The 14,805-nt window shown below is 29.5% G+C and overlaps 1 protein-coding gene across 2 annotated transcripts in view; it reads left to right on the top strand.

Annotated features, from left to right (window-relative positions):
* Positions 1-14,805, top strand: part of LOC118198401 (putative receptor-type tyrosine-protein phosphatase mosPTP-1) — a 178,001-nt gene that overhangs the window by 103,312 nt on the left and 59,884 nt on the right. For both annotated transcript variants that reach the window (XR_015039036.1, XM_085809345.1), the window contains exons 7-9: positions 1,018-1,215; positions 4,298-4,393; positions 5,714-5,898. Coding sequence is in view for 1 of the 2 variants with exons in the window: in XM_085809345.1 (XP_085665471.1) it covers positions 1,018-1,215; positions 4,298-4,393; positions 5,714-5,898 (479 nt within the window). In the remaining variant the exon portion in view is untranslated. The remainder of the gene's footprint in view (positions 1-1,017; positions 1,216-4,297; positions 4,394-5,713; positions 5,899-14,805) is intronic.

The raw sequence follows: 14,805 nt of genomic DNA, 5'->3' as shown, positions 1-14,805 counted from the left end.
ATTTTGAAAAAATGCTTTTTGTGGCTGGCTATGTATATAGACACTAATGTAGCGAAGAGCTTAAATTGCACCGGAGCCCGGCTCCGGTACTTCTTAATTTTGAGGATAAATCATAATTGTAGGTGGAGCGCACAGGAACCCTAAATAAGAAGGCTCCGGCACCTCTTTTATGTAACTGAACAACAATTTCAGTAGAAATTTGGTCTCGAAAATTTTATTTTTTGCAATAAAATTATGTTAAAAATCGCTTATTAAATTTTAGTTTATCTCTTTACATTTTATTTAATTACTTAAATCTTTAATTATTTAAATAAATAATAATTAATTAGTTTTTATTTAATTAAATAATAATTGATAAATATTAATTATTGATATTGATTAAATAGTTAATAATTACTTTGATGATAAATAACTTTAATTTATAAATTATTAATGATTTTAAAAGTCATTTTATTTATTTATTTACTTTTGTTCCTCTTTGCTGACGGTCTTCCATAGGGCTCTGGTACTTCTAATTTCAGAAATTAAGCTCTGGATGCAGCGAGATAACGTAAATTGGTACATGTGATGTTCCAATTTAGTTTTTTAATGAGCATGTTTTCGATTCTTTTCCAGTATATAACATTTTGTTGATACTTTTAAGTTTGTGTATGTGTTCTGCTTTCTATACGAGAAATTCTTTATTAAATTAGTAAGTTATTTTAGAACTGTGATGTTTTATACGACAGATTTGTTTTTCACAGCTTTATTTTGAATTTACATTATTTAGTTTCATATTCTCCTTTAAGGACGTTAATAAAACTGAGAACTCCAGGATGATTTGCACAGGAATGTTATCTCAGGCTCTCAGAACTTTACTTCTCAGTTACTTAAAATAATAGTTTTACTTTCCACTCATGTTAATGTAATTTTTAAGTACATTAAAATTTGTTGCTTAAAATCGAAATGTTCAGTCAACTTAACTTTAGGAGTGCTTTTTGTAATTGTATTTACCTAATTTTTTAACATTCTTTGCAGCTCCCAGTCGCCCAAGGAATTTAACTGCCATTCGTATCACTAATAACTCTATTAAACTGAGATGGCTTGATCCTGAACATGCAAATGGCATAATTCAAGGATACAGTATATATTACTTAGATGTGGACCCTAATCACACTGAAAGCAAAAAAGTAGATAATCCTATGCCGATGATGGAATATGTACTTAACCACTTAAGTAAGTTAAAATTCATTTTAATTTTTCTATAACTAGCTTACGGTATTCAACAAAGTTTTTAATGCCTAAAATAATAAGTGTAGAAATATCGACAGTAAAACGCCAGAAAATTTATTTATGAAATAATATTGAAATGAAATAATAATAAACAAACTATAACAAAATGAGCGAAATAATAATAATAGAAATTCAGCAACAATAATAATAATAAATTAAATTATAAGTATGAAAATGAAACTTTAAATAAATTTTGGAATGAAGAAAAGACACAAATTAATAATAAAATAAGACAGCAAGGAAGGAGGAAATGTAAATGTTTTACAAATTTATAAATATTTGATCATTTATTTTTCTTACATTTATAATACACTTGTAAGAAAGTTAACATTTTGCAATAAGTCAACATTACTGTTGGCAAAGTGAAATTTTCATATGATATACATTATATTTTTTATTTGAATGTTTTAAGGTAAAATTTGAAAGTTTTAAGGTAAAATCATTTATAAAGATTAAATTTTATCTCTATTTTCATACATGTACAAAAGAGCCATATTTACTTTGTAGATAATTTATTGCACGAAGGTGAAATGATTACAGTTACAGCTCATTCAACTTCGGAACATAAAGCAATTAGTATTGTGAATAGCCACTAATGGACGGTATACAGGAGAGGAAATGTTGGATGTGTGTTGTTAGTTCATATGATTTCGACACGCTGCTGATGATCTGTTGTAGCCACTGGTGGTCTGGGGTGTGCTGATTGTTGAGTGATTATGGACTAGATGTGTTCATTTGGATACATGTTCTTGGAACTTATGGATCACGGAAAAAGCAAAATATGGTACCACCTGGAAATAGTTGGATATTTCATGCCGTATACAGTTGCGCATTGTCTTAGGTAATTGGTCTCAAGCAAATTCTGACTCTAACACCGTAGAGATGTAACTGTAGCTATTTAACGTACCGTGAATGAGAACTAGGCGTCAACAAGATAAGAATCCAGTGGCAACCTTTACCATAGCACCAGGTGACTTACCGGATGCCTGTGCATAATGGACGATTCACTCAGTCATTTCTGCCAGATAGTCATATGACCAATATGATGCTGCAGACAAAGACGGTATTCCCAGACAAAGGTCTGGATTCCTCTGAAAGGTTAGTGTAACTAGGGTGTGGCGCATTACATGCGATTATAACTAGGCTTGCGACTGTAACTAGTGTGTGGCAAAACAAATGGTACAAGTGCAGGGAATGTTACATGCACATTACTTGGTCTCCCACGAACTCTGAAAATTTTGGATAGACCAGTTACGTTTTTCTTGGTGTTGCAACTTGAATGGGCTGCAGTACATATAAATAAGCTATAAAAATCGGAAATTCAGTATTATGGTTGACTATTGAAAATAAAACTTCTGTTCTTTAGCATCATGCTCAGCGTTCTTGATCTAATAATTTTACTACATTTGAATCTTTCTAACAATAAACACTTAAATTCTTCTTATTACTCTACATACTTTTACTACTGTGCTTACTGCATTGATAAGCTAATTTGAAATGCCTGCACATGCTGAATTTCTGACGTTCCTGAAGTTGCATTGAAAAACAAAAATATTGCTATAATGATGAGTCTGTTAGTGATCATATATTAAATTGTAAATGAATGATAAGCTCTTTTCTTTAAATTTGTTTTTCAAATGCTATTAGATTTTCACAACAACAACTCAAACAATTCAGTGATTAATGCTACAAAACATTACTTTAACTTTACTTATTACATTTTTATAAATCTTAAAATTCCACTGAAACTCTGAACTTCTGTATCTGCACAGAAATGATCTACCTACTTAGCTACCGAGTTGATTTCAGTTTTTTTTATATTTCTTAGTAAACTAAATGGCCTTACATTGCATCTTTTGAATTTGAGACGGGAATTGTCTCTAATTATATGGAGTATTGTTACAGTGCTAAATTTTTTAAATGTTGTGTTCTGTTGTGCATCCCCGCAAGATCTTTAATTCGGAATAGATTCAAACGTAGGACTGCAGATGAATGCTTTAGTATCTGAAGTACTCTCTTACTTTTTCTTAATTTTTATAGTTCTCTTTGCGCTTGTATACCTTTCTTTGAACATCTTTACATGCATTTTATGATAATAATAATTTGTTCTTTATGGATATGTATATGTTTACGCCGATTAGCCAAAGCTTTAAAAACTGACTTTGCATTAGATGAAATACATAATACCTGGATCTCTCAAGAGTGTTTAATTTATCTCCAATATGGAAAAAGCAAACGGGTTATTTGATTTCGATCAAAAACAAAACAAACGACAAGATGCTTTAATGAAACCATTTTCCAAGCAGCTATGCTGGTAACCTATTCTCGTTGACCAGTAGTAAATACACGTCTAAGATGACTCTTCAAGCCGTCAAGCTGAATGGAATGACAGAAGGAACGGTATTGTGGCTGACCCTATCTGTTATTTCAGTCCTCGTAATGGACCCATTATGCCCTAATGCACCATTTATCATAGACTCTGGAATATGAGTCTCCACACCTGTACATCTGTTCACATGTTTATTGCCGTTCACTGTCGTAACTGCTTGCAGAAAACATATAATCAAAGACATTTCTCCATCCCTGAGTGGAAAAGGATCCAGGAATCCCGCCTTTTGTTACAACATATGGACAGACAAGTTAGTGTGCGACATTTACTCAAGGATTCCTTTTCACCTGAATAATTATGGTGCACAATACGCCAAGGGGATGAATTGATCGAGCTATATTTTGAGCACGAAATTTTATATTGCATCTTTAGCTAGAAATCACTGTCTTCAAATACACTTACCAACATTTTGCTGAAATTTACTCCTCATAGGTCAGAGAAGACTTATATCATTCTGTTAGATAATTGTGCTCATTAATATTTTTATTGGTCGGTATATGTAAAGGTAATGCTCTGAAGTTACCAGTATTTTTCTGTTTGTTTCATTAGCGTTTTCTCAAATACTTATTTTACTAGCTTCATTTTAAGAATAAAAATTGTTTTCCTTTATTGATGGGTTTGAAATTATTTTTATAGAGCCATATACGCAATACAAAATATGGGTTAAAGCTTATACTGGAAAAAATGAAGGACTAGCGAGTAACAGCTTGGAAATTATTACAGATGTCCAAAGTAAGTAAAATTTCTGTACCCTATTTAAGAATGAGAAATTTTAACTTTAATATTTGTTATTTTAATATTGCCCTGGCTGAAACTTTCAGTATTTTCTTCTCTTTTACTCAGTGTTTGAGAATATAGCATGTTATGCACATACTGTATTCTCAAGTATGCCCAAACAATGTCCATATATTTGCATAAATTTGCATCTATCTTAAAAATGTGCGATAAAAATGTAATGTAAAAAGGTATTGTAAAATAATAATGTATAGTAGTAATAAAAATAGTACAAAGAAATGAAAAAAAAAGAAAAGAAAAGAAAGGCAAGGAAAAATTGTCTAATATAGCATCTGTGTGTGTTTTCTATTTCCTTTTATTTGAATTTATTTGTGTTAAGCGTTCCTTAGCTATGCAGCAGATCCTTAGATCTCAGCTTTTAATTTTTTTTGTTTATCATAATTTGAACAAATTATTTTGATATTTAACTGGTTTGAGGAAATGCCTGCATAGTTAAGTTTTATAGCTAGCAAATAAAATATTATGTCCATGGTAAGGTTTTCAGCGATCGATGTAACCAAATTTATAATAATCAGTTAATTGAAACAAAATCTGCATCAAAATTTGGTTTAAGAAAAGCTGGCATTTAATTTTTGCATAACATTTTATTGGTAGATAGCCCTCGTATGCTTTATTCAAATAAGCAAATAAATATATAATCCGAGCAATTGTTGACTGAAATGCAAATGAGGAAATTTTATTATTTTTTTATTTATCATATTTTATTTCAACAAAACATTAATATATCTTACAGCTATAGATATATACAAAAGGTGTTGAAATCTATATGTTTACATCCTGTGATACTTTACATAAAAAGTAAGATTCATGATCTTTATCTTAGAAAATGTATTGTATTCTAAAGAATGTATTATTAAAAAAAATATTGACCTCCAATTCCAAACCTATTAATTTGAAAGCAGAAAATTTACGAATTACCATGTTAACAGGCTAAACTATTAAACTATTTAAACTTTTTTTTTTTTTTTTCCTGATACTTAAATTTTCTCAGTTTAACGCAAATTCTGTGTATATTATTCATTTTATTTACCAAATATGCAAGTAATTTTAATAAACAACACATTTACTTTCTTTTTTTATTTCATGCTAATTTTTTAAAGTAATACAGTTATTTTAAAATGCAATGACTCAAAAGGAGATTAAAAATTCAAAAATCATACCTTAGACTTGATATTTTTCATATAAAAATAATATAAAGCATTTATGAAAATTCTGAAAAAAACTTTTGAAATCCCTATTATTTTATTTTATTTTAAGGTCCCAGTGCTCCTATTATCACAAACCTGACCTGTCAGTCAGTTGATAGTATATACATCCAGTGGGATCGACCAAAAGTTGTCTACCACAGAATTGATTATTATTTTATTTCTTACCGTTCTGAAAATACACTGGAATTTGAAGAAATATCTATATCTTCATCACAGGAAAGGCAAAGTCATATGGTAAGATCTTCTAAATAATGTTTAATTTAGCATTGAGTAATTATGGTTTAATGTGATAACTTATGTTAAAAAAATTAATTATAATAATATTAGCTTAAAATATTCAATGACATACTTTTGTCAATTTTGTGACAGTTCACAATCATATTTTTGTGCAACTAACCGCATAATAATATTTGTTACAATTATTTTCAGCAGATCCGTAATGGCAGGTATTAATATCCGATGCAGATTTCAAATACCTCCCCAATATTTTTGTCACTTTTTACGTCAGTATTTAATTTATTATATTTTAACTCTGAGTATGTTCATGGATTTAGTTGAGCTGCTTAGTGGCGATTAAGCCAGTTCCCTAAAACAACCTTAACAGTTTTGCAGCCTTAATAGTAGTTGCAGCCTTTGTAATATCTTGTTATTTAATAAATAACTATATTTATTGTTGAAGTGGCGACGCCATATTCGCATTATGTAACCGTTGCTCTGCAACGTGAGAAATTGTTTTAAAATTAGGATTCTGAAGTTTTTACCAGCTAGTAGTAGTTTGAAAGTTTTGCCACTAAAGAATTTCTTCAAATTAACTATCACCGTGAACTGGAAAAAAATTTATGTTCTACTGCCTGTTTTGTCAATTGCTGCAAAATACATTACACCTTAGAGGGGAGTATTCAGTAACTTTTTCCTAGTTGAGCGCGGATAGCAAATATTCCCTTATTTCTTTTGTAACACAATTTGTTTTTTTACATCCATTTCTACAAATGAGAGAATTTAAAAGTCTCAGCTTAGAACTTAAGGTCTACAATGATATAATACTTTTTCATCATGATTTATTTTGTGTGGATGTTATAGCAGTATGTGTCATGTTTCCCATAATGTATGACATACGCTGCTCATTATAAACATTTCATACCCTATGATGACACTCTCTAAATTTGACATTGAATTTTAGTTAATTTTAATATATGCAAAATAATGATAAAACAGAGTAATTTTTAAGCATTTTTTTACAATCCTATTACGACGCTCTCGAACATTTTCAAAATTCAATATTGAATTTTAATATAAAAAGGCTAAAATAGTTATAAAACAGAGTGATTTTTAAACTCTTCTAAAATTAAAAAAAAAATGACACTGAAAACATTAAAAAAATTAAAAAAGATTCAGAGGGAAAACAGTTCTTTTCCTTGAAAATTCCTATGTAATAAAGTTTTGAAACCCCGCTAGATTTAAGTGTATTTCTGTCCGTATTCTATGGATCGAAACGATCAATTGCAAATTAAAATATTATAAAAGATTCAGTAGGGTAAATATTTATCCCACTGAAAATATATAAAATTAAACAATTTTCAGGTGCAATGAAACATGACGTCAGCTTCTTTTAATTTCTGATATTTAGACATATATTGCACAAGAACCTTATCTTGAAATTCTTCTATAAATTTTTCTGATAATTCTTGACATTCAGAAATATATTCCTAATCAACCTTAATTTGAAATTTTTCTATAAATTATTCTGATAATTTTTCATGTAAAGAAATATATATCCATCTAAAGTTTATCTTGGAATTTTTCAATAAAATTTGATATTTAGAACTACATTTCCAATCAAAATTATCTTAAAAGTTTTCAATAAAATCTTCTGATAATTTTTTATATTTAGATATATATTTCAAGTTAAATTTATCTTGAAATTTTTCTATAAAATCATCTGTTAAATTCTTATATGTAGAAATATATTCCCAATCAAACACATTAGGCATGTTTTATAAGTTTCTGTATAAGATTTCCTAATGATTTCTGGTATCCAGAACTACAGAATAGTTTAACGGCATCTATTTATTTAGAATTATTTTTTAAAAGAACGTTTTCAACTAATGGTGAAATAAATTTATCTTGAAATTTTTCAGTAAATTCTTTTGATAATTCCTCATTATTACGAATACATCTGTATATTCTTATTTTGAAATTTTTCTATAAATCTTTCAGATAAATCCTGATTAATACAAATATCTTCCCATTGAACCTCATCTTGAAATTTTTCAATACATTCTTTAGATAATTCTTGATTTTCAGAAATACATTTCCAATCAACCTTATCTTGAAATTTTTCTATAAATTCATCTGACAAATCTTTAGTTTTAGAATGCATCCCCGATTAATCGTGTTCTGACATTTTTCTATAAAATCTTGCGGTGATTTTTGATATTTCGAAATACATTTCAGTCAACAGTATCTTGTAATTTTTCAATAAAATCTTCTGATCTTTTTTGGTATATAGAAACACATTTATGTTTCCTCTCATCATTATTATTTAAAATTAAGCTATTATAGAACCAGATATCCATAATCTTATACATTCATTTTCTTTCAATTCATCTCCCCATTCAGCCAACATACATCCTGTTTCTACCTTATTAGTGCCATCATCAATGTATACAACAGAATCCATATCATAATATAATACTTTATCTCCTAGCATTTTATAATGTCTTATACCAGCAGAACTGCCATATACATATATATGTCTGTATTAAAATTATCTTTGACATATTCATCAATTCATTTCCCCGCAAGCATAATTCATAAAAACCATAGCTAAACCTTTAACGATATGATTTAATATGACCTTATAAAAATCTTCCAGTTCTTTACTATATTTAGTTTTTCATATTTTTACTTTGACCAAATGTACTCCATAATGATTTTAAACAAATTTTGTAAGCTGTATGCTTCATACCTGGAAATTTTTCTATTTTTCTAAATCTATACTTAATTTTTCTCTAACAGCTCTTTTATATTCTTCTTTACTTTTAAAATGTTTAGATCATTTATTATCTGTTTCTAATTTGATTTCAAAAACATTTTAACATATTCTTTGAATAATTTTTTTTAAATACCATACTTCATATATATTTAAAATTTTGCAACATTTTTCAATAGTTAATTTAACTTTTTCTGTTATCCCGGTACCTGTGAAAATCCTTTCATCATCAGTATATTGACATTCCTTATTTTGTAATTCAAAACATTCTTTACATTTTCTGTTTTCGCCAATAGTTTTTAAACGTTTGCACTAATAGTTTTTGAACAAGATTTACATGAAAATAGCAATTTATCTCCTTTAAAAGGTAATACAAGATGATATAATTTTCTTGGAGATACTACCTCTGATCAAACCATGCTAGTTATATATATCTCACAGGCTTGTGATTTTTGTAGTTATGTCCGATTGTATAGTCATCAAAGAGTTAGATAAAGTTGGTTAGAGTGAAACAACATCAATATATCTGCTTTTTTTTTTTTTTTCATTATTTTTTCATTTCATATGGTAATTTGGTAGGTTCTCATCTACCTCCTGAAAAACCATCTCTAGGATTCAGAAGTTCTACAAAATCTCTTCTCCATTTTTTATACCCTTTTTAATTTCTTTATTGTTTTCAAAATCACATTCCCATATCACAGTGAGTTTATATCATGCATCCTTTATCATGTTATTTATCTTAATTGTTTTTATATAAGCCTTTCATACATACTTTGTTTATGCATATTTACTATGCTTTAGGTAAAACATCTAGTGCATCCTTACCAATAAGAGTAAAGAGAGTAATTTCATGAAATCTATCTACAGTATCAGTTTTATTATTAATACTCAGGTTTTTCTCTCCTCTATTTAGAATATGTTATATATTGATATTGTGTTTTTGAGGGAGATAATTTAACCATCTAATTGATATTTTACTATATTAATCTTTTGAAATAATTTCGTCATTGATAGCGATAGTATATTCTTCTAAGAATTTATCTGCAAAAGTGCCCATACACACACCTGCTAATGTAGTATGTATATTTAAATAGATCAATATATGCGATTTTAAAGAATATTCTTCTAAATTTGAGGCACCGTTTTCTCAAAACATCTCCATTAGATAAACAGTATTTAATAATTTCTTTTTTAAAATCAAAAACATCATCTTTTACAGAATTATACTGTTTCATAAAGGATTTTCTTTGTTTAGAAGTCATATAATCATAGCCATATAATCATAATATTCCTTTTCTGAATAGTTCCTATATAGTTCCGATTTTTAGATGTTTAAACAAATGAGGAAAATATCCTTTAGCTAATTCATTTAAACTAAATTTTTTACGAAAATCGCTCAACGGCTTGAGAGTAAAATTAGTAGAATCAATAAATCTTATTTTATAATCTTCAGCATTCAGATAGGCGAGTTTACTTCTTTGATAGATAGTGTACACTTGAATGTTATTTTCAAAACAATATTTTGCTAAAAGCTGGAAATGAAACCCATTCCCATAATGAGTTATTAATGTATAACCACAATTTTTTTTTTGAATAACCATTCACTATACTTATCATCTTTAAATATATTTTCTTTTACTGTTAAGTAATGATTAATTACTAAATTAATTTCCTGAATACCCATTTCTTGATTTTATTTTTCAAAATAAAAAAACATATTTTTTATGTAAATCCTCCATATCTACATTTATTACACCAATCACGCTTGCTTTTACTTTTATACATTGTTTAAACCATGAGATCCATCAGTTTCTTTACATAATTGCCACAATTTGCCTGTTTTTATACAACTATTTTTACACATACCTCCTTCAGCTTCTTTTCTTTCATATAGCATTTATGTTCTTTTGGACTCCATTTTTTACAATTTTATAAAGGATTTCATAGCATTTAAGTTCTTCTGGATTTCTTTCATCTCTTGGAATATTCCTGTTGCATTTTAAATATTTCCCTAGCATTTTACAAGCAGATAAATCTTTACCAAGGAAACGTCTCATATGTAGGGATATGTTAATAACAATTCTCTGTCTCCGATAAAATTAATATTTCATTATCTGCAACATTTTATTATACTTATTTATAATATTTAATTACATTTATTCGTATCGAATCTCACAAACAAAAAAATCAATCATTGTCTCTTGGTTTCTACAGTGACTTAATGTTGCCATTTCCTTTAACTTTACTTAATCAAAAACTTGATGATGACACAATAAATCGATGTGACAGAAGTAACATTAAGCACTCCGTTCTCAGTGACAGCGACTATAGAAGATAATCTTTTAAATGACTGGGGAACTTCATATACCTTCCAGTTCTTGTAGTCTGGCAGACCTTCATGCTGAATATGAATTTTCTTCAAGTAGCCTTGAATGTTTCATAAAGTTGTGTTTTCTCAGAATGTAATTCTTGGAAAGGTATATCTGTTTCTTTAGAATACATAGTTTTACTATGTCAACTGAAACTCTTTTACCTGGATTTCAATATCGAAATACTTATCCTTTTTTGCTTTTACAGGATATGGTCCACTATAGAGAGGCTGTAGTGAAGAATTGTTGATGTTGTTGTATAGGAATACGTGAGAAAAGTTGGAAAGTTGTTTAGAAACAAGACTTCTCTATTTTCGTGGATTGTGGTAGGTCTCGGTTTTATGTCTCCTGTTATTTTCTGAAGACTTAGAAAGTTCAGACTGTTTTATGTGAGGTACTGTTGAAAAATTCTCCTGGTGATACTAAGGAGGTTCTGTATTCAATTTCTCCGGATGAGCAATCAAGTTTGACGGTAGATCTTATGCCTAAAAAGTCAAAAGGTAGTCCTTCCAGCCATGATTCTGATTCCAGCAGGTGACATTTTAGGCTTGCTTTTAAAGTTCTGTGCTGTCTTTCTATCAAGCCATTTTCTTGCTGATGATATGCAGTTGTAGTTATTCGTATGAAAACCAATATATTTTCTCAAGGCTCGAAGAAGTTATCTATCAAATTGCCAACCTTGGTCAGATGTCATGCGATTCGGAATTCCAGAGCGTGAAAAACCAGTAAAAACCCATTTGGAGTATAAATTCAAACTATTTTTTAGTTACTTTTTCGGCCGATAACCTAGCTGGAACCATATGCTAGCTGGAACCTAGCATATGGAAGGAAATCACTAATCACACGAGGGCTCTTTTAATTTGGGGAAAACCCGGCTGTATGTCTGGTTTCGATGTTATGATTTTTAACTTTATTGTCAACTGCGTTCAGTTTTAAGAAAACCGTAAAATCGTTAAGAATATTTTTATATGGATCATGTACGGCATTTAAAGTTGAAATATTATTATTATTTTGAAAACAAGGAGTTCCATTAATTGTTAACAATGTAATGCCATCAATCAGTTACAATCAATTACAAAGAGTCAAATGAACAATCGTCCAAGATAAAGCTTGAGTAGTTTTTGGCCATATGTTTTGATTTTCGCGTCATTCTCTCAACAAATAGTAGCTTAATTTTCAACATATAATTGCATTTTGAAATAGAAAGCATATAATGGCGTGTTTCTTTACTAATTGCTAATTTGATGTGTTAAAATATGTTGTGAATTTATCCGTTTAATTGATTCCAAACTGTCCTCTGTATGTTTATTATCAAAATAACAAACAGATTTGCAAATAGTTCCATTTCTGCCAATTACTATCACAGCCATGTTTTTTTTTATTAGATAATGGCCATTGGGATAACATAAAATATTCAATACGAGGGCAATTTAAAAGTCATGGTCTCTATTTTTTACCCCTTTGGTTAATTTTATTTCAAGCATTTCCTGCTCACATTCTTTCTGTGTAAACTTTTTACTTCACAATGACAGTCGTGAATCCAGTCGTGACAGTCGTTTTCTGGAAGATTTGCTATTCCTCTTAGGATATTACTTATATCCAATTTTTTAATAGTAACTATAGAAAAAAACTTCTTTCATAGAAGGAAATCACTAATCACATGAGGGCTCTTTTAATCTGGGGAAGAACTTGAAATCTGGGGATTTTATAGTTAGTCCTTTTACAGGTGCCCTTCGAAGTTAATTCCTAATCCTTAAGCATGTCATGTCGTTTTTATGCAATTTTTTCACATTTTTGCAACCACTCGTACTAAATACTGCAGTGATACTTTTTGCACATGAAACACATTTTTTCATATTTCACATCTTTCAGAATAATGCCTTAATAACCTTAGGCAAAGATTATCATCGACGTATTCCATGGTTGAGCATGTTGAAGAAATTTTTGAGGTCACTAGAGAATGGACTCCACTGGATTAAAAAGGGTTTCAGTTCTGGTCAAAATTTTTAATTCAGGTTTTTTAAGTTATTCACAATAGAAATCTTTCATCTTTATCATCAGATCTTCATTTCAATAACTCTGCATCAAGCAATGAATCATCAAATGGACATAAACTTCTTTTTTCTCATACACAGCTTCTGTCAAAATATTGATGGTAAGAAAATCGCTTTAGTTCGTGATTTTTTCTCGCATGTTGCTTGCCGAACTTATTCTCTTTCTAGCCCTCCACAAATGTCCCATTAGATTGGAGCCGCAGTTAGTCTGTCTGCTGCCCGGTGCTTCTAGGACTTTTAGCCCTTTTATTCTGGCGTTCAGTGTAATTCTCCACTTTCTGATCACTAAAATCTTACGTAATATACTGTGAAATTCCCCTGAACGTTTCGCTCTGAACGTTTCGCTTTCATTTCCTAAAGTATCTCCATATCCATGCAGACTCCATGATTTCTCACTTTAAACTGCCGTCTTTACTTTTGCTTCAGAACTTTGGTTTCAAATGTCACAAATTTATGCAACTTCATGATGTCACGATTCGGAATTCCGCCTTTAAGAGATTAATATAGAATTTTCTATAAGAAATGCAGAGAGCATTTATCAAAACTGAATGAAATATTTGATGGCGCTGTCATCAAATCTGAAATGCGAAACCATCAAATCTGGAACCCACATCTAGCTAATCTACCATCAAACGCTTACACTGAAAAGTGTAATCTAATTTATAAAAGTTTCATAAGAGAAAATGAGGTGGAAAACAAAAACTTAAACTGATTTTAACTATCGCCCAAAAAAGTTTTTAGTCCAAAGGGGCTTTGTTCCTGAGGGACTATTGTTTTAGTTTTGCGATTTTGCGTCGAATCACTCTGAATGCCCGTTTCACTTTTCAAATTGTTGCCACCAAATATTATCGCTCTGTATTATATTTGAAGAAATTAAATAATGATGAATCTGCATAAATGCATGTATGTTTCTCGCATTGTGATAAAACTGTGAACATGATATTTAATAAATAAAGGTAACACACAAAATATTAAAAAAAAACCTTCCTTTTAACGTAATTTAAAATCTGAATCCTTTCAGATTTTTTATTAATTTCAATAACTTTAAAAATTTTTATGCTGTCTCCCAGTCTACTGTTGCATCTACCCTGCTAACCATTTTTTTCCCTTATTAGCTTTATTATCAAGCGTCATTTTCTTCGCACTTAACGCCATATTCAATTCAACAGCAAAATTAAAAAAAATTAAAAGCAGTAACAGCGTATGTTTAAAATTCACGATGCGGTGTTAGGTGTTCACATAATATTTTCTATTTTTTTCAGTCTTTTCACATTTGATCATATCAATGTTCAGTTTTCTTAGGTAAGATGGCTTGCAAAACTTTTTTGGTCTTCTTATTATTAACATTTTGTGTGTTATTAAATATTATGTTATTCGCAATTACGGCACGTAAAATTCAAATCAATAGCAAAATCACAAAATATTTAAAAACAGCATGCCTTTAGAATTTCCCATACACAGTCTCTCCCGTTGGAGATAGAAATGTTTTATTCCGCACAGTGTTGTCACTTCTTGCTTTCAGATCATTGAGTTTGTTAATTGAAAACTGAATAAAATTTTACAAAATATGAAATATAAAATTCGAAACTAAAAATTCGGCATTTCAGGTGCACATGTTCGTATGAGGACTACGTTATTCAACATTTAATGGCCTTAGGTACCATCTTTTTTTCACAATGCGAGGAACATAAATATATGCAGATTCTTCATTATTTAATTTCATTAA

The sequence above is a fragment of the Stegodyphus dumicola genome, chromosome X2 (assembly GCF_044657685.1).
Source record: "Stegodyphus dumicola isolate Sdum_Otavi_A_Nest chromosome X2, ASM4465768v1".
Classification (NCBI taxonomy): Eukaryota; Metazoa; Arthropoda; class Arachnida; order Araneae; family Eresidae; genus Stegodyphus; species Stegodyphus dumicola.
Note: the sequence above shows the minus strand (reverse complement) of the source record. Positions and strands in the feature narration are given on the sequence as shown.